This window comes from Camelus bactrianus, chromosome 6 (genome assembly GCF_048773025.1).
Source record: "Camelus bactrianus isolate YW-2024 breed Bactrian camel chromosome 6, ASM4877302v1, whole genome shotgun sequence".
In the NCBI taxonomy this organism is placed as follows: Eukaryota; Metazoa; Chordata; class Mammalia; order Artiodactyla; family Camelidae; genus Camelus; species Camelus bactrianus.
Window position 1 is genome coordinate 86,190,135 of NC_133544.1, and position 21,113 is coordinate 86,211,247.

The window sequence follows — 21,113 nt, forward strand, 5'->3', positions numbered from 1 at the left end:
CAAAAGCACAAGCACCAAGAAAAAGGAACAGATTGTACTTGATCACAATTAAAAACTTTTGTGTTTCATACAATAATAAAGTGAAACAACCCATAGAATGGGAGGTAATATATCTGATAAAGGACTCCTACCTAAAATACATAAAGAATTCTCACAACTCAGTAACAAAAGGCAAATAACAATTTTAAAAAATGGCAAAAGGTCTGAATAGACATTTCTCTAAGGAATATAAACTAATGGTCTACAGGCAGAGAAAAAGATGCGCAGCATTAACAGTCATCAGGGAAATGCAAACCAAAACCACAATGAGATACCATTTCACACCCACTAGATTGGCTAGAATAAAAAAGACAGATAGTAAATACTGTAAGAAAATGGAGAAATCAGAACCTGCATATACTATTGATAGGAATATAAAATGGTGCAGCCAATTTGGAAAACAGTTTGACAGTTCCTCAAGCAATAAAACATAGAGTTACCATATGGCCGAGCAGTTCCACTACGAGGTATATACCCAAGAGAAATGAAAACATATGCCCACATAAAAACAGGTTCAGGAATGTTCATAACATCATTGTTCAAATAGCCAAAAGGTAGAAACAAACCAAATGTCCATCAACTGTGAATAGATAAACCATGTGTGATATAGCCATACATGTAACATTATTCAGCCATAAAAAGGAATTAAATATTGATACATGCCACAACATGGTTGAAGCTTAAAAACATTATGCTAAGTGAAAAATGCCAGTCACAAAAGATAACATATTGTATGATTTCCTTTACATAAAATGAGAATTGCCAAAACTATAGACAGAAGGTAAATGAATGGATGCTTAGGACTAGAGGAAGGAAATGAATGAGTGAGGTGGTGACACTCAGAGTACAGGGCTTCTTTTTGAGGTGGTAAAAATGTTCTAAAATTGACTGTGGTAATGGTTGCACATTATCTATGAATGTACTAAAATCACTAAGTTGTACACTTTTAAGTGGGTTTATTGTGTGGTCTATCAATTATCTGTCAATAAAGCAGTTTTGAAAAAAACAATTCTTAACAAAATTTTAGTAAATGAAATCCAGCCACACACACATACATACTCCATAACCAAGTATGAATTTCCCTTGGTATGCAAGGTTGATGTAACATTTTAATATCAGTAATTAGCAGAATGAAGGGGAAAACCTATATGATTATCTCAATAGATCCAGAAAAAAGCATTTGATATCCACTTGTAATAAAAACTCTTAGCATATTAGGCATAGCAGGGAACTTCCCCAGCCTTATAAAAGATATAAATGAAAAACTCACAGCTGACATCACACTTAATGGTCAAAGATTGAATGCTTTCCCCCTAAAATTGAGAACTGTGCAAGAATGCCTGCCCTCACAACTCCTATTCAGCACTCTACTGGAGACCCCAGCCAGTGCAATAAGGAAAGGGGGAATAAGGCATTTAGACTGGTAAGGAAGATATAACGCTGCCGTTGTTTCCAGAAGACGTGATAATGTACATCAGAAAACTCTGAGGCATCTACAACAAAGCTAGTAGAATTAATAAGTAAATTTAGTAAGGTCACAAGATATGAGGGTCAATATCCAAAAATCAATTATGTTTCTTATGTACTGGCAATGAACAATCAAAAAGTAAACATTTAAAATACCATTTACAATAGCATTAAAAATATTAAATACTTAGTGATAAATTTATCAAAAAATGTGTAAGACCTATACAATAAAAATTGTAACACACTGTTGAGAGATACTAAAGAAGGCCTCCTAAATGAAAAATATACTAATTATAGGATGGAAAATTCAATATTGTGTTCACATGTCAGTTCTCCCCAAATTTTTCTCTATATTCAACACAATTTCATTCAAAATTCCAGCAGCATTTTTTGGTAGACATTGGCAAGCTGATTTAAAAACATAAGGAAATGCAAAGGAGTGAAATTAGCCAAAACAATTTTGAAAAATATAAACAACAACATTTGCAGGAGTTACAGTATCTGATTCCAAGACTTACTATAAAGCTACAGAAATCAAGACTATGGTATTAGTGAAAGTATAGACATATAGTTCAATTAAACAGAATAAAATCCAGAAGTAGATTTACATATAAGGGGTAAATTAATTTTTTAACAAGAGTGCTAAGATTATTATTAGGAAAAGACAGTCTTTTCAGTGAATTATACTGGAAAAACTGGATATCCATATAGAAAAAAAAAATGTACCTTAACCCTAACATACCAAACATAAACCAACTTGAAACAGATTTTATATAAATATAAAAGCTAAAACTTTATAAAAGTTCTAGAAGAAAATATAGCAGAAAGCATATGTGGTTTTTAAGAAAGAACAAAAAATATCCATGACCTTGAACAAAAATTGGTATATTAAACTTCATCAAAATTAAAAACTATTCTCCAAAAGATACCATTAAGAAAATGAAAAGACAGGCCACAGACTGGGAGAATATACTCCTAGTACATATCTGATAAAGGACTCGTCTCCATCATACACAAAAAGCTCTTATAACTCAATAAGACAAAGCATAATTTAAAATGGGGTAAAGATTTAAACAGATAATTCACAAATGAAGATTTATCAGTGGTCAATAAGCACATAAAAACATGCTCAACATCATTAGCTAGCAGGGAAATATAAACTAAAGCCACAATGTGATAGTTCTATACATCCACTAAAATGGCTAAAATTAAGAAGATTGACAATACAAACGTTTGGTGAGTCTGTGGAGCAAATGTAAGTAGAACCATTTCAGAAAATTCTCTGACATGTTTCTGTAATGCTAACTTAATGTGTATATATATATAATTAGTATATATTATATATGCATATAAAATAATATAGGCATACCTTGGAGATACTACAGGTTCAGTTCCAGACAATCACAATAAAGCAATTATCACAATAATGTGAATCACATGAATTTAGTTTCCCAGTGCATGTAAAAGTTATGTTTACACTATACTGTAGTCTATTAAGTGTGCAATAATAGCATTATGTCTAAAAAACAATGTACATACCTTAATTAAAAAATACAAAAGAGGTTGTGGTATGTATGTACAATGGACTACTATGCAGTCATTAAAAAAATGCCATTTGCAGCATTATGGATGGACCTGGAGACTGTCATACTAAGTGAAGTAAGCAAGAAAGAAAAATATCATATGGTGTTAACTTATATGTGCAATCTTTAAAAATGAAACAAAAAATTTATTTACAAAACAGAAACAGACTCACAGACATAAAAAACAAACCTATGGTTACCAAGAGGGTAAGAGGTGGGTAGAGGGATAAATTGGCAGTTCACAATTTGCAGATACTAAACACTATATATAAAATCGATAAACAACAAACTTATATATAGCACAGGGAACTATATTCAGTATCCTGTAATAATCTATAATGAAAAGGAATATAAAAAGGAATATATATATATGTATAATTGAAATATTATGCTGTACGCCAGAAATTAACACAACATTGTAAACCAATTATACATCAATAAAAAATTTAAACAAATAAAATACCATCTAAACTCTAAACAAAACAAAAAACAATTACAGTAGTAACATCAAAGACCACTGATCACAGATCACCAAAACAAATAATGAAAAAGCTTGAAATACTGCGAGAATTACCAAAATGTGACACGAAGTGTGCAGATGCTGTTGGAAAAGTGGCACCAAAAGCCTTGCTCAATGCAAGGTTGCCACAGACCTTCAATTTGGAAAAAAAAAAAAAAAAAAAAAGGCAGTATCTGTGAAGCACAAAACAAGTTATGCGTTATGTATAATAAAAAAATAGATACTACTACTATGTGTACATATAGTTCCAGCACTCCTATTTACTCAAGAGAAATGAAAACATGTGCAGAGACTTGTACACAAATATTCATACCAGTTTTATTCATAATAGCCAAAAACTGTCAACAACTCAAATTTTCATCAATAGGTGAATGCATAAAAAATCGTAGTACACCCATACTGTGCAATACTATACAGCAACAAAAAGAACGAACTACTGATATACAAAGCAACATGGCTGAACTGCAGAAACATTATACTGAACAAGAGGAGTCAGATTAAAAAAAGACATTATTGTATGATTGTTTATCTGAAACTCTAGGAAATAAAATCTCTAGTGATAGAAAGCAGATAAATGGTTGCCTAGGGCCAAAGATGTGAATTGTGATGACCAGGAAAGGGCACAAGGAAAACCTTTAGTGATGAAAATATTCTGCATCTTGATCCTGGTAGTGGTTACTTGGGTGTGCACACTTGTCAAGACTCATTAAACTGTACACTTAAAATGTGTGCATATTATTTGTAAATTTTACTTCAAAAATTTAAAAATTGTATTTCTATATACTTGCAACAAATGATTAAAAATTGAAATTTACAAAATTCCATTTACAATCAAACATACTATAGATTTAACAAAACACGTGTAAGACCTATATACTGAAAACTAGACCTTGAGTTACCTCATTTCTGTCACTCTCTATGCTCAATTGGAGTTTTTATGTTTACAATTTTAAAATAGTTAAACAGAGTGGGAATTATAAAATGTAATTTTTTGCTGTTAAGTGTAAATTTTAGTACATGCAAAAAATATATTACTGAATTATAATATCTTTTACAATGAAAATTCATTTTTAATCAGTACTTTAAAACTAGGGAACAAATCAAGGAAATGCTTATAACAGAAAATAATTTTGTCATATAGAGGAGGTGTTTAGAAATTATTTGCTTTGTGGTGTCAAATATATTACAGAAGTCACTGGTCATATCACCTGCTACCTTTATAATCTGGGACAAAATGTTCCTTAGTTCCCACACATTAAAATGGGAATAGTAATAGTACCTATACCTAAATCATAAGCCTGTTGTGAGAATGAGTCAATGCATGTAAATTACCTAATACAATGCCTAGTACAAGAAAAGTGCTCAGTAAATACTAACTTCTGTGATGACAACTGAACTCATAATTTAACACACCTAACACATAGTAAGCTTGAAATATTAGTTACCTCATTATGTGACAAGATTTTTTCCCTTTAGTTTCCTATGATTACTTAGAATGACCAGAGTTGCCTACATTTTGAATTTTTATCATACCAGAAGTTACACAGTAATGATAAAGGCCATAAATCTGTGGATAAAGTAATTGGGGTCCATAAAGGTTAAATTATATGCTCCAGCTGGTAGGATAAGAACCAGACTCCAACACTTCTAACTCTGGATCTAGTCTATTAATCTTGGTATCTGTCTATAACCTTTTTTAAAGGTGACTCTCCAGTTAATAGAATGAAAAGTGTCCTGATCTAAATAATACATAGTATTAATATTTTATAGCTCAACCAAGACAGTTCTGAAAGCCTTGGACACAAGTTTCTAAAGCTGATGCAGAAGTTCCCTCTTGCCCTACCCAGAGCAATTCAATCATATCAAGTTGCTATTCACCAGTTAACTATAAAGTTACTTTAATCAGAACATCCCACCCACTGACAAGAGATGGTGTTTGTAAAAGTAAAATGATGTGTTGGAGCAGTCAGGAGGAAAACCCTACTACTCATAAAACCGTAGCTGATCTTCAAAGAGCATTTGTTCTTACCTACTCTGAGCTGTATCTCCATAGTGGGATTTTTCAACCCTGGCTGCACATACAAATCCTCTAGAACTTTTGCAGAAAAATATGCCTAGGTCCCACCCTGAATATCTTGGAATAGGGCACAGGCTTAAGAATCACTGCCTTATGTCACCCAATTAGACCTAAGGTTTTGTCAGCAGCAGCTGTACCAGTTCAGCTCTCTGTTAAACCAACATTTACAAATCAAGTGCTTCTCTTTTGTTTTATAATCAGAGAGCATAATATGAGTTTGCTAGAACAAGAGAAATAATGAAAATTAGTTCAGGATTCCATAAATATTTTCCCTATTTAAATCATTACAACAGCCCAGCAAGGTAAGCCAAGTTGATCATAGCATCCTGGACTTAGATAAATTGCCCATAATTGTACCCATCTAGTAAATGGCACTTGAACTCCTAATTCCAAAGGCTTTAGACTGGACAACCCTGCAGGTTGTCCCAGGAAAAAAGGGCCTTCCTGTAGTACAGTCTCACCTAAATTTGCATTATGAGAGTGGTTCAGTGGTAGTGAGATATACACAGGGCAAAGAACCAGTCAGGCTCTTCCCTGAGGCCAGTGAGCTAGGAACAGGAGGGACCAAGGATGGCAGAGCATCTGGGGAATAAAGTCATTTAAAAAGCTTATAGGTGACATAACTTTATGCAAATTAGGATATTTTAAGACTCTTCCTTATTTTATAGAATCATAATTTTTTAGTTTTTAGCCTTATGTACTACCATATACTTAAGGAATGCACCATATATCTTACTTGTCATGGTATCTGACCTGTCTCCCCTCCACTCTCTCTCCCAAATGCTTGGCAGCATATGATGAGTAAATTAATTAGTTACTATATGTTGGTGGATAGCACTAGAAACTTTAAAGAACCACCATCTCTATCCAAATGACCGGTTATTGCTTGAGGTTTTGATGTGCTTAGGCAGTCTCTAACAAACCAATAAAAATCTACCTAATGAGCAGAGTTCATACTCTTGTTTCCCAACCTTGCTGGCAAATCCAAGTGGGAAGCAAATGTATGATTCAGTGAGCACGGAACTCGAGCAAAGACAACTTCATGGCTAATACTCATGCTGAAGGCAGGCATCTCCTCTCAGGGAGCATAAGCCCCTTGGGTTAAGTCCGATGGTCTAGGCAGCCTGTGTATACAGTCCCATTTCTGACTGGTAGCTACACCAAGGGGTAGCTCAGGAGAGGCTTTTGGCCCTCCTCAAGCCCTTACCTCAATTTTCACCAGATACTCTCAAGACAAAGCCCACATTCCTACCCTACCCCCTACTCTAACCAAACTGCTGCCCCCTAAGCCTCTTCTACAAAAATTGTGACTTCTCCACAGTTATTCATTCAACAACTATTTATTGAGTAGCTACTAAGTGCCAGGTGCTCAGATACGGTAGTGAAAGAAAAATTAAACAAAACAAATATTGTTGCCCTCCCGGAGCTTACATCCAAGTTGGAAGAGACAGATGATAAATATCAGATGCGTAAGGTGGAAGGGGAATACCAAGGGTGGGGTAAGAGTGTGGCAGTTTTAAATATCAAGGAAGGCATCACTGAGAAAATGACATTTTCATGCAGACTTGAAGTATGATATGTGGATATCTAGAGGAAGGGCATCCCAGATCAAGGAATCAAGTGCAAAAGGCTGGACATGGGATGCTGTATTTAGGAAACAGGAAGAGGCAAGTGACAAGTGAGCAAGGAAAGTAGTTAAAGAAATGAGGTGAGAGAAACAGTGTACCTCCAAAGAGTTTGGATTTATTCCAAGGGATATGAAGTGGTATTTGAGAGAAAAGAGGTGTGGTGCTGTAGACATAAGATAAAGGTAACTGGTACATAATACATAGGTGAAAATCAACTGTATGGAACCTGTTAAGCCTGGTTGGAAGAGCTAAATGTTATAGAGAGAGAAAGAAGCTTATTTTGCAGGAAGCACTTAAGGATTTCAGGAAACAGTTTCTTTTAGGTAAAAATAAGCAGTATTTGTTGGCTGATGCAGTTTAAGTGATGTAGGAAAGAGAACTTTATGTATGGCAGCTTTACTGACTTCAAAGATAGTGACTAAATGTTTGTGAGGATTAGTTTATAGGCGGTAATGGAACATGTTAAATTTGCCATGCTTGAGAGGAATGCTAATTAAGCACTATTGGAGGTACTGCAAAAGATTCATCTGTAGATAAGGAGCTGAACTGGATGAAGTTTTTAAACAAAGAATGCAAAAGTAACTTGACATTTTTACAGTAAGGATTCAGTAAGTATTTAATTGTTGGAACTGGCTTAAGTGTGGAGGAACTGAGTTAAGTGACAATATAGCCAAGGAATACAAATATAGGCAGAAAGGTTTCTAAATTTTTCTATGCATTTCTGAAGCTTTTATTTTTCTTTTACAATTATTTTTGGCGTGTATAGTCTCTTACTAGGACTGGCTCTTTCTTGAACCACTATAAGCTATTACTCCTAAATTACTGAAACCTCCATTTTGGTGAAACATGTTTTGATTGCTCACCAAGTATATGGAGAACAGCAAATTTTCTCCTTTCTCTTGGTTTTGAGGAATCCAGCTTCCTTTACAAAATCTCTTAAACTGGTTTTCACTTCTGATCCTTAGCCAGCCAGACCTCTACTAAGTGGTGCCCCTGAACCTTGAGGGCTACTCCCAACCTCAAGGCCAAAATTTCAGAAGGTGGTTTTGTCAGGTTTTTTCAACTTGAAAATGCTAGACTATGGCAACCTGAAGAAAAAATAACTACATACTAGTCTTTGGACTGTTGTACCCTTCAATGTAGGTGTAGAAAAGATTAGAACAAATCCAACATCTAACTTTTTAAGAGGTTACTTCTCAGATCCCCATCTGAAAAATGGGTAGGACAGTTAATTGTTACTTATAGCTAGTAGGATTCTCTGAGTATTAGGCAAGCAAATGCACTCAAAATGCTTAGCACATTAAGTCATAGCAAATATTAGCAACTGTGTAATCCCTTGTGGTAAATAAGCAGAGCTCCACTCTACAAATAAGGAAAACAGGCGAGAAGTGACATAATGACCCAAAGTCAGAAAGAGGAAGAGCAGAAGTTAGTTCACTCCAACACAAACTGAGGTTTCTACTGTGCCATTCCATAAAGTGCAGGGCGAGGGAGAGGTGGGGAATGAGGAAGTGAAGAAGCAGACTCCCAAACACACACACACGACCTGCTCCCACAGTTAGGACTAGAAATGGCAGAAAAGGGTATGAAATCGAGATCAACACAAAAAGTGCCAGCTCCCCAAAGAGTCAAAGACCAGGGTACCCTAACTGCCCACAGCACTCAGAAGTCTGAGCCATCTTACAGGCACAGTTGTATCCACCCAGGGACATTTACAAGAACTTTGATAAAGACTCTTCAAATCAAAAGATGACCTCAGAGCAATCCCTTGTACCCATCATTTACTTCGTATGAGCATACAGACTGCTAAGTTTTCCAAGAATCTAGACCATCTGGGTTACTCATCACTGATTTATGTGAAGGAATAGGGGAGGCTTTAAGTGGTGGTATTTAGAATTTACCTTGAAGGGCTTTCCTGGAAAAGATGCCTTTAAAAAAAAAAAAAGTCACAAGATTAGCGGTTAAGTCTCCAACACTTGAACAGAGTGTGCTGCCCAGCTACTGAGGTGAAGAGTTAAAGTTAAGGCTAATTTCCTTTAAAGCTCTAAACCTAGTCAATTACTTTGGGTTTAACTCCAGAAAGGGCTGGAGAACTTACACCTAAAAAGCTGGAAACAAAGACACATACACTTCCAAGTGTGGATTTTTATTTTCACAAAGAGACAACAATGCCTTCCCACATACAAATATTTACAAAACCCAACTGATTCACCAATCTGGAACCTGGGTTTTTTTCCACTTCTCAACATAGTTGGGAACATGGAAACATTAATACCCACACAATTCCCAGAGATGGAATTTATCCATCAAACAGTGCAGATTACCTAAAAGTGCACTTACCTGCACAACTCAGTCTAAAAACCTCAGTGATACAGACCTCATGGCCAAGGTTTCATTTATCTATTTGGTTTCATACCATGCAAACCTGAACAAGTGTGCTGCTACACTAAACTGAGAATTGGTTCTGATTTTACAATTAAAAAGGTTCTCAACGCTTTAGCAACTATACAGAATATGAAGGTTTATTTCAAAAAAGAGTACATTTTTTAAAACCAGGATACACAGATGCACTTAATGTAACAGTACCTTCTGCAAAAATAGGTTACATAATACTCAGAAATGCAAGGAACAATCTTATTCTCTAAAAATTAAACAGCAGACTGTTTAAGCCTTCAAAATGGAGGCCGAAAATGCTTGGTGACAAGAAGTAACTCTAGAGCCTGACACCACAGAGCTAATGCTGCAAATTAAACTACTACCACACACCTGCAAACTACTCTTTATATTCACACAGCGTTAAACAAAATGGTTTTGATTCCTATCTTTTCAAATGTGTCTTGGTGCTGCAAGAAAAAAAGTTGAATGATACACAAACTATTAAAAGTTACAACAGAACTATTTAAACATCTTCTCCAAAATTGAGAAAAGCAATCATGTTAAATTTTAAAAAATGAGAAAAAAAAGAAAAGTCTGACAGAACTCTCAAGCAAGTCAGAGGTCCTCTTCATAAGTAGTCAGTCAAGTAAAGTTTACAGACTTCAATAAATTATCTTGAAACCATGGCAGAGAGCTAATGTTCAAAATCTTCGTGGAGGTCCACCCTTAAATGGCTTAAATCCAGAGCCACTTCCTCTTGGCATGGAATTGCCACTGATTTGTACAATTCTATTAATTGGGGATGCATTACTGAAAAAGGTTTAAAAGAAAAAAAAGTCAGAGAACAGAAGAACAAATAATTACAGCTAACACCTACAAAATTATCATTTACCAGACACTGTTCTTTGTACTTTACCCACATTAATTTACTCCTTTCAACAGTCCTGTGAGGTATGTACCATCACTAACCTGATTTTACTGATGAAAAAACAGATTTGGAAGTTAAGTAATTTGCCCAAGATCACAATGGTGATCTGATAATAAATGGTAGAGTGAGGATTTCAACTTGGGCAGTCTCTCCCTCTGTAAGCGACTTAACGGTCAGTGCATGAACGGACTGGAGCAGTGGTTCTCAAACTGTGGTCCCCAGATCTACAGCATAAGCATCACGTTAGGAACTTGAACCTCTGAGCTAGAGGACATCACTCAAGAAATGTTTCTGTTAACTTCTTTTATACGTATAATGCAGTGTAGTAGATACAATTGAATGATACAGGTAAAAAGATCCACCCCAAGCCCCTGTAACAAATTTGAGAGAGAAAAATCTCATGGGGAAATGGTTTTAGTAGAATAAAACCAGATTATGAAAAAGTTTGGATGCCAGACTGAGGAATCTGGATTAGATCCTGTAACCTAGAAAAGCTGTCTATAGTTTTGGAGCAAGTAAATGGTGTAAGAAGACAGTCTCAACAGTTAAATTTAGAAATACTGTGAATAATAAAGGATGCAAAAGACTAACTGGGGAAGATCAGATAAAAGCTGAAATGAGAGAGAGGGTAAAGCTATTACAAATATATTTTTTTAAACTGAACTATATTTAGAAATTTATGCTAGGAATGAAGAGAGATAAAGATGAGGCCCATGTTTTCCCAGTCTGGGTGAATGAGAGGCACGGTGGCACTGGCACATTAGAAGAAACTGGAGACAACTGAAACATAAAGGTTTGAAATAGGAGAGGAATGAGTTTGCCTGTGACCTTGACTTTATGGAGACGTCTAGGCATTTACATGGAGCTCGCAACATACTGCATGGAGATCACAAAATAGAGCTAAAAATAAATAGTGTCTAAAATCCAACCATTTAAAGGAGCCAACAAAGTAAATCAAAAAGATACAAAGAATATTACGGTACATTAGAAAACAGAGGAATGTTTCAAAAAAGCAAAAGCAACAGTGCTTAACCACAAAGGAGTCTGAGAACTAAAAAATTAAAGGAATCTGAATTTATCAAGAAAAAAGGCATTGGTGACCTTCAAAAACCAAGGACAGAAATAGTGATGAGGCTGTGCAGGCACAAGTATAATAAACACTTGAGTGTGACGGTACAAGCAACCAATGGAATGGTTACTCGGGTCATGGAGCCAAGCCACTGTCTCTTCTAAGACAGAGGAAAGGGAAAGAAAGATCATGGGGGAGAGAGAGGCCAAAGACTTGCCAGCTGAACAGCCACAATGGATGTTGGTGTGAAGAGAAAATAAAGCTCGTCTCTTAGCCTGTGAACAGGCTTTGGCATAAATATCCAAAAATGCTGCTAGAGTTATTTGAAATGGGAGAAAACAGAACATCCTTTCAGTTTCTTCTTCCTTTCTAGGAATTTTAGGAATGATAGACACTGAGCAAGAATATGGTTCCAACATGAAATTACTATCTATTACCAACTGGATTCTGACATACATGCCTATATATATCCAGATCAGGATGCCAGAATGCCAATCAACTAATTTACAATGAGGAATATTAACTAACAAATTAACATCAGCTGCCCTGCATATAATCTCCTAGAGATTTTTAGTCAATATGTGGAAATATCTGGGCAGACCAAGGTTTGTTACTAGTTGCAATTCAATCTCTCATAAACTACAATGACCTTTAAGGAAAAGATAAAGGTTTGGTCACATGCTGGCAGAAAAGTCTTAAATGATTAACTACTTACCTTGTGTGCTGGGTTATCATGCCTGCTCCTGTCCGGCCATCACCCATTCGCCTCGCATCATGATAGCCAGGCCCTTGAGAAGGTGGACCATGCCATTCTTTCCTTGGTCCACTTGTGTCCCGTCCATGGCGTTCAACCACATGTCGTTCTTCAGGATAGTGCTAAAGAATAACACATTAAGAGAAAAGTCAGGACAGCCTCAGCCTCAGGCCAATTTACTTAACGCTGGTGTACTTTTAAGGTCAGAAGCAAATTAATAAGATGCCTGAGAAGATGACAGAATGAATAATATGAAGACAGTTTCCATCTATTTTGAAGTGAGAAATTACTCAGGCTTCAGGGCAGGGTACGAGGGAAATGCTTCGGCACTGTTACTGCTATACCTTCTAGCACCCATGTACTTCCTGACCCTTGAGTCTATGTATAACGCCTGGACCTATATGAAGAAGACGTACAGGGAGGTCAAGCCCTGAAGACAAATCAGGGTGGAGTATATATCATCAACATGCAAACAGCGCAGAGGAACAGGAGCTCTCATCCTACTGTACACAGTACTAGCTAGTGCTACGCTCTTACAAGGTCTTACATCCATGACTGTGAAAGAAAAAAAAAGAGTAGTGAACATAAAGAAACAAAAGCAAGAAGATTTGAGGGAAAAAAGAGTCAAAAGTTATGATATTTAGACTGCAGAAAATAAAGCTGAAAGGGAACTACAGAGATACACTACCATCAGAACACCTTACAGACCAACATCACGAAAACCAAATTGCCAGGGGATGGACAGGCTCTCCTCCTCAGGACACATTTTATAAAAGGGTATCTGAATGCAGGGGGCTAGTCTATGAGACTGCCTTGAATTTTACTTTAAATGAGGTGATATACCTGGATTATGTACCAAGTCTTAGAAGTTCTATTCAGAGTAAATAGCTCAGTGAGCTGATATACTGAACATTTCTACTTATTAGAAACATTAACACTTATAAATGCCAGCAGGCCCAAATCTGTTCCACAGTGCTCTGCATGAAATGGAAAGCATATAGTGGTATTAAGCAGCATGCCAGGAAATTCAAACATTTTCTGGTAAAAAATGTTGCTCAAAACCTAATACGTATTCAAATGCAAAAGAGAATATTGGAGTATAATGCAGGTTGAAGGATGGATACACACACACACTTCAGAATTCTTTTCTGTGTGTTAATTTAAAGAGTATTCTATCTCTGCTGCTATCTCTGCATATGCCAGTATTTCACCAACAGAATGCTTTAAAAACAGTTAAAAGGTTTTTGTTCATTTGAATTGCTAAGAGATGTCCTCTGCCCAGGTTCATTAACTTACAAAATATTCAAGTCAATGAACTGTCACGGGAGTAAAAAGCAATTAAAAAATATAAAATATTCCGCTTGCCTACCTTTAGAGATGAAAGAACAAAAAAGAGACAAAAGTTTTATTTCAGTCTACACTTTAAGCTACTTAATGAAAGAGAAAAGGGAGAGTAATTTTTTTTTAAAGGAAAAAGTGAAAGGGAAACACAAGTAGGGACCAAGTATTTTCCATCTGATTTGAAATCCTCAATTTCTTAAGAAAGAAATAAAATCAAACTCATCATTGGGAAGGCTCATCTACCAAAGACAATTCCCAAATTTCAGCAGAGAGTTAGTAAAAACAGAATTAGAATTTCAGGGCTGTCATCCATTCATGATGTATTCCAGTCAGATCATTATGTTGTACACCTTAAACTTACCTGAACAGTGCCTGCTGTACGTCTATTATATCTCAATAAAACTGGGGGGGGGGGCGATTTCAGGGCTCGTATCCTACTTCTCTGGGCTATATGTTCAACTACTGACTGTAAAATACAAGAAGCATTAAGATCTTTTATAAGAAGCTAGTCTCCCAAGCATTCTAATCTAACTAAATTAGGTAGGCCACACCAAAATGATGCGATGGATATGACATGTCTCAGAAGTCCTCTAAATTTATTTCTGAAGAGTTGACATTAAACCTTAATACGCATTTACCTGTGCTCCACTTCCCCGGTCTGCGATTACTCCCCTGTCTCCCTCTCTGTTTCCATAGCCTGAAGCATTACTGCGATTCCCAGGCGGAGCCCCTCTCACACTGTGCCCTGATACTTCTCTCCCAGATCGTTCTGGCCTTTCAACTCTGTTAAACGAAACACAGAAACACAATCAACACTCTACTACAACTTTTTTAAAAACCCAAATGCATCATATACCACCATCAGCCAGGCATTAGAAACTTCATAAATACCTTGTTTCCCGCTTATCAGTGGACATGCCTCCTTCGCTTTTCCAGGAGGTTGGTCTAGATGGATTGGGCCCTCCGTCTCGAGGATGTCTAGGGTGAGTGATATCAGGCCTGTCGTGAATGATCACCGTTCTCCTCTCGTCTCGTTCCCCTCTCACTTCTCGCCTGTCTGTTTCTCTAAGTTCGTTTCTTGGCGGTGGAGGCTCATTTCTTCTGGAATCACTGAAATTTTTGGGGTACCTTTCAAAACCTGGATCTTCTCTTCGTGTAGTAGGACGTGTTTTTTTCCCTTCACTTTGACCAACAAAACGTTCTCGCCTATTACCAAAACAAAGAACACAGGTCCTGAGACGTACTTACATTTAAACTGAGCTAAATGTCTGGCACGGATGCTGGTTTTTTGGTATCCAAGGGGAATTACATCAAACACTCGAGTCATACCAGCCTGAAGTGCTCTTTACTGTTCTTCACAACTGAGGCACATCCAAAGCTAACAGTACTCCCAATTAGTTTTTAAGATAAAGAAGATAAAGCCGAACTATTCGACCTTGTTATGGTGGCCTATTAAACTAATTCTGAATACTGTCACATTCCCATTAACAAAACCAAAAACCAAACATGATTTGTTCTCAACACACAGTTATAACCTGTACTTCTCAATTAAGATTTTAATAGAGAACCAAACTTATCGCTGGCAAGGCTCATATACCAAATACAACAATTTTCAACACATCTATTTACCTTTCAAAAGATGAAGACGGTATCGATGAACTCTCAGGAAACCTGCCCCGCTCTCGGTGATCAAAATCATTAAATCTATTCTGTTGGCGAGAGTAGTCAGAGCCATGGCCAAATCGTGCATCTGTATCTAGAGACAACTTTTTATTCTCGCTCCAGTAAGGATCATCTCGCCTTGAAGAGAAATATTTGCTCATTTATATAAATTAGTTTTACAGCAATCAAATAACATTTACTTGGAGTCATACATACCACATGCTAGGAACTGTGAATACAGAGCACTAATAAACTCAAGACAAAGCATTCTGTTATGAGAACAGCTAGCAAAAAATTATTAAATTATGTTAAGTCATATAAGTGTTACAGGAATTTCACAAGACAGCTAAAAAATTATTTGTTTTAAAATTATTAAATGGAAAAGACAAATAAGATAAAATACTTGATACCATTTTATAATAAAATTCTAACCAGCAGTACACAACCTTTTCTGTTGCACTTAATTTTGGAAAGGTTAGAGAGGTTAAGACCCAACCATATTTCATTCATTCCACTTATTCCTCAGCACAATCAACTAAATCCCATAGCATTTATATTCAGAAAATTAAATGACTATATTATATTTTGAAATCTATTAAGAACCATGAACGGAAACACACCACAGAATCTATTTTTAGTCTTCCCAAGTTTATGACTTCCATTTCTGTACACTATCCTATAAGAATTTTCAAAATGGGCCTGGGTTTGGGAAGCATGACTGAAACCTCCCATGTATTTCCAGCCATAATGGAAAAACATTTGGCATTAGGAAGGTAAGTAGGGAAGGAAGAGCAGACTCTTCTCCCTTGACAATGCATGGAGTCCAACCCAAGACTGCAATCGTTCCCATCCCTGTTGATCACGACTTTTTACTCCAGTGAGGGGCACCTGTACTTTCTAATTCTCCTGTTAGTCTTAGCTTGAATGAAGTAATACAGCAAGGAACTGTTGAAGAAAGCAAGCGACTACCTATGATCTACATCACGTGGGCGTTTCAAAGAATTCCTCTTTTCTTGTTCATAACGAAGCTGCTGCTGCTGCCTTCTCAGCTCCTCTCGTTCTCGAGCAATACGTTCAGCTTCCTTACGACGTTCCTTCACACAACACAGAAGGAAGAACCAACCAATGCAAAATGAAAACATAAGGTAAGTATATATGCAACCTTGTTGTAATCCTGTCATTAAGAAAGCATCATAGGCAAGCACCAGGCAAAACACATACCTCGGACAAATCAATAACAAATTTGACTCCGGTAATTGGCAATCTAGGCTATGACTACTGTTCTGCAACATTAAAATTAACACAGATTGGGTGGTGAAAGCTGGCAAGTACTTGGGAAGGTCAGATTTAATCATTTGTAACAAAAGCACCTAAAGGGAATTAGAAATAGAGTTCTTAAAATGTATGAAGACTAAGTGCCTTAAAATCCTGGATGCAATTCTGCAAAGAGAGGCATTAATTCCTTCCAGCCTTGGGAAATCATTCCCATGAGAATTGTAAGGAAGTAGTTATTATTTTCTAAGAATGGGATAGTGACAGAGCCTGGATTACAACTACTCTGGACTCATAGTCCTATGCTCAGACTATTAGGCTGCCATGATATTGCAGAGCTCAAGTTATTACCAATTGGCTAGAACAAGGTCACTACTAAATGTATTTTTAACTAGCACCTAATTCACTATTATCTTTCAGGGATACTTAATATATGCTCATTAGCTGAACTCATCCTATAGAAGCTTTACAACAAGTAAAGCAAATTTTAGGGCAAAAATCACAGGGTTTGAAAAAGGTCAGTTATTTAAGATGAAAAGATTTTCTGACTGCACCTGTTCAATACGAATGCGTTCCCTTTCCAAGCGTTCGCGTTCCATCCTCTCTCTCTCTAGTTTTTGCCTTTCAATTTCTAGGCGCTCTCTCTCTCTCTGTAAGCGTTCCCGTTCTTCCCGTTCACGAATTATTCTAATGCGTTCTCGCTCTCGACGCTCTCTTTCTGCAATCTCTCTTCGTCTAACAAAAATCAGTATTTAGAAATACTTAAATTATGCTAGCACTGTGTGAAAGAGAATAGCTTTTGAATTTGTATTTTTCCTTGAGGTTGGCAATTTTAAACTTCAACTCATTCTAAGTAGTTTTAATGTAATTGGAAAGAGAACTCAAAATAAAACTTCAAACAAATTTCAATACTGTCACTTATTTATTAAAGACTATCAACTGAACAGCTTAATTTTATAGAGCAGTTGCCTCTAAGATGACTGCTGTTTAAATAAAATTCCCACTATAATAATAGCCCATTAATCAATCAACATTTTAAAAAGGAAAGATTCTACATATGTGAATTTACAAAACTACAATTTCCATTGTTTTTGACAGAAAAATTTCCAGAATCTAGGATATATTCTATCTCCTTAAACAAGGTAGAATTTACTTTTGATGACTTGGGATCATAACCATCAACATGAATTATGGCAAAATCTATATATAATAAACGGCTGCCCTCAAGACCTCTTTTGGAGTTTCACTAGTCTGTAACAGATGGCTCCAGGTAACATGCTTCTCTGAGTCAGAAGATAGTTCAAAAGTTTGCTGAACTAAATTAAACCCTGCATTAGACTTTTAACAGTGTTTTTATCATTTCCTCACTCTAAGGCACCCAGAATATTTTGTCTATCAGCATGTCTTCCCCTAGTACTGCCCCCATGCAAATCTGAAGGGCATTCTTAATTATCACAATGACTAAGGGGCTGTTACCAGCATTAGTGAGGGACCAAAGATTCTAAATTTCTTATGATGCACGGAACAGTCAGGACTGTCCTGCATAACAAAAAACCTGTCCAACACTCCTAATACCTTTTAAACGCCATAATGGACATTCATGTCGTTAAAACAAAACAAAATCACCTTTAGGAAAAAAAAATCTGACTCTAGAACTTAACCCATTTTTAATAAATGCTAAATTGGTTTGCTGTGACATAGTTTTACATACACTAAAATTTCCAGGAATGCAACTTGATATAGAGGGAAAATTATACTTTGAGAACTTCTCCAAGAGTTGGTTACCATTTCAGAAATCATAATGTCAACACCACTCTTGGTATTTGACTAACCAATACGACACACTGATAACAATCTGTGTTTGTAGCTGTCACATTCTCACTGAGTCTAGAGAGGAGTGCAAACAGCTGACTACTTCATTATGTCTTCTAGAGAGCCATGCCTGAACATTCGTATCTGGAATATATGCTTCATTATAAATTACTTTTATTTCTCCCCTATATTAGAGTTAAGGTATTATATTGATATTTTGGAAATTATTTTATAGGTAGGCATATTATATATTAATTTCATTTCAGAATAGTAAAGAAGGTACAGCAACTTTCTTTTATATAAAAGGGATGCTGGTCTGGTAGGTTTGAGAATTGATGCTCTAATAACTCTCTCTCCTCCCAACATGTTGTCATCTAAACAGGAAGCTAAGCATATTGAGACTTCAGCAAAAAAATGGAAAACAGATTCTGAGTAATGCAAGGATGATTTCCTTTTAGTATAACGTGTGACAATCATAGTATTATTTAAGTTGCTAGAAGTATCTCTGGTAGTTCCAAACAATCTTGTGAATGAATAGATGAAATTCCATGATGAGTGACCATTTGACAATATAGGTTAATATTTGGAAATTCATACTATAAAGAATATTTGAAGAATATTTTAAGTGTCAACCAAAAATCAATAATGAAAGCAAACAGGCACTCATGAGATATTGCCACTAAAAATAGGAATGTTTTGTTTTGTTCTCAATTTGTTTTAAAGAGAATGCCTGCGCTGGGACAGAGCTTGAACACAGTAAGCTTCCTTCACTTGGGCTCTAATTCAAAGTACAATGGATTTTTCCTATGTCAGCATACTATTTGATCACTGTAGCTTACACTACCTTATCACAGAATCAATTTTTCCTTTAATGTTATGTTTTTTATGGCGGCAGCTTTGGAGTAGAGGAAAGAGCATTGGACTTGGAGTCAGAAGACTTGGGTCTGAGTCCCGACTCTGCCACTCATTAGCCATGTGGCGTTGGAAGAGTCATTTAGCCTCTCTGGGCCTCCATTTTTTTCAAATACATAACAGACATAACTAACTTTACAGAGCTGTCAAGATACAGATAATAGAAAGATGTATTATAACTTGTAAAATGCTATCCAAACTTAAGAAATCATTACGTTTTACTGCAGTTCTTAAAAGTGAGAAACATCTTTCTACAACAATACAGTTTCCTACAAATCTGATTTATAACTAGTGTTACAGATGTACCTATAGTTACAGACAGGTATAAAACAGAATCTTTTCCTACCTTCGAAGTTCCATTGCTCGTCGCAATCTTTCAAAACGAACTAAATGTTCTCTCAATCTTTGTTCCTTCATCTTTTCAAAAGGCAAGATGTCTTTCCTCCTATAGTCTTTGTCCCTTTTTTTATCTAAGCTAGCTCTCTCCTTTTCCTTGCTTCTTCCATGAATCTATAAGAAAAAAATTATAATAGGACTAGATGTTAAAATAATTTTGCTTTTCAAATTGAGCTGGTCATTTAAGAAGTTTAAATGAGTAATGACATTCCTCTTTTCTTAGATTTTCTAGTGTGGAAGTATGTAAAAATGGTCACAGAGATACTGAGTTATCTTCTTTTGAAAACAGGTGGAAAATAGCCCTCTCGGAGACTTACTTTCTCATATCTTCCCCTTCTTGATGGTCTACAATGATCCCCTTTAGTTTGGTCTAGTATTACCATATGTCCTGGACTCTTTGAACCTAGGAGAAAAAAAAATTAGATAAGCAAATGTCTAAAAATGTTTCATTAAAAGATAAAATTAATATAATATGAAATGTTGACTTCTTAGACAACCAGATATTCACAAACCAATACATGAAATAAAAAATGTATTCTACAAGAACTTAAATGTAAAGTTTTTAGAGCTCAGTCTATAGCCATAAATACTTTCAGTGATACCAAAAGATCAATTAAACAGCTATTAATCAACGACCATTTTCAGTCAGCCCAGATTTAATAGTAAATAGGTTGAGCTGGAAGAAGATATCTGTTTCCTAAGAGTGGAAAAGGAGAAGACCATCAGTCCTATTAGAGCTCCTTTTCTACCACAGCGACATCTAATAATGAAGTGGAAATGTTTATCTGGACTGAGATACCAAGTTCCCCCTTCCACAGTAAAAATTAAGCTGTAGGACACATAAGAAAGGGATTAAGAAGAAAGATATATAGCATACTTATTCGTTTCTTTTCTTCACTTTTTTTAATCGATTCTGAAGTTTGGCCACTTGATCCATTATCATTCTTCTCATCTTTACCTTCCATTTTCTTAGTATCCTTGCTTTCTTTTTTATCAGCTTTCTCAGATGACCTTTTCTCTTCTTTTTTGACTGAGGCTTGTGTCCTGACCGTACCACCCCACACAAGAAAACAACAGAATCAGAACCACTTCATCAATGTACCAAAAAAGCCCAGGTACTTATTAAAAAAATAAATCCTTACTTGCTACTTCTATCACTCATATTTTTTTTGTCTCCAGAACTTCTTGAACTACTTTTCTCATCATTTTCTTTCTTCAGTTCTTTCTTAGAAGGATCACCTTTAACCTGAAAGGTTTAAATAGAAAAAAATATGTAA

The 21,113-nt window shown here is 36.0% G+C and overlaps 1 protein-coding gene across 4 annotated transcripts in view; it reads right to left on the reverse strand.

The window, feature by feature from the left end:
* Positions 1-9,444: 9,444 nt before the first annotated feature.
* SLTM (SAFB like transcription modulator) overlaps positions 9,445-21,113 on the reverse strand; it is a 41,133-nt gene continuing 29,464 nt past the window's right edge. For all 4 annotated transcript variants that reach the window (XM_074366204.1, XM_074366205.1, XM_074366207.1 and 1 more), the window contains 11 exons: positions 20,979-21,082; positions 20,714-20,880; positions 20,154-20,239; positions 19,787-19,950; positions 17,271-17,451; positions 16,414-16,538; positions 15,412-15,582; positions 14,674-14,988; positions 14,421-14,565; positions 12,403-12,563; positions 9,445-10,500 (listed from right to left, as the gene is read on the reverse strand). In XM_074366204.1, coding sequence (XP_074222305.1) covers positions 10,392-10,500; positions 12,403-12,563; positions 14,421-14,565; positions 14,674-14,988; positions 15,412-15,582; positions 16,414-16,538; positions 17,271-17,451; positions 19,787-19,950; positions 20,154-20,239; positions 20,714-20,880; positions 20,979-21,082 — 1,728 coding nt within the window. In that variant the 3' untranslated portion in view covers positions 9,445-10,391. The remainder of the gene's footprint in view (positions 10,501-12,402; positions 12,564-14,420; positions 14,566-14,673; positions 14,989-15,411; positions 15,583-16,413; positions 16,539-17,270; positions 17,452-19,786; positions 19,951-20,153; positions 20,240-20,713; positions 20,881-20,978; positions 21,083-21,113) is intronic.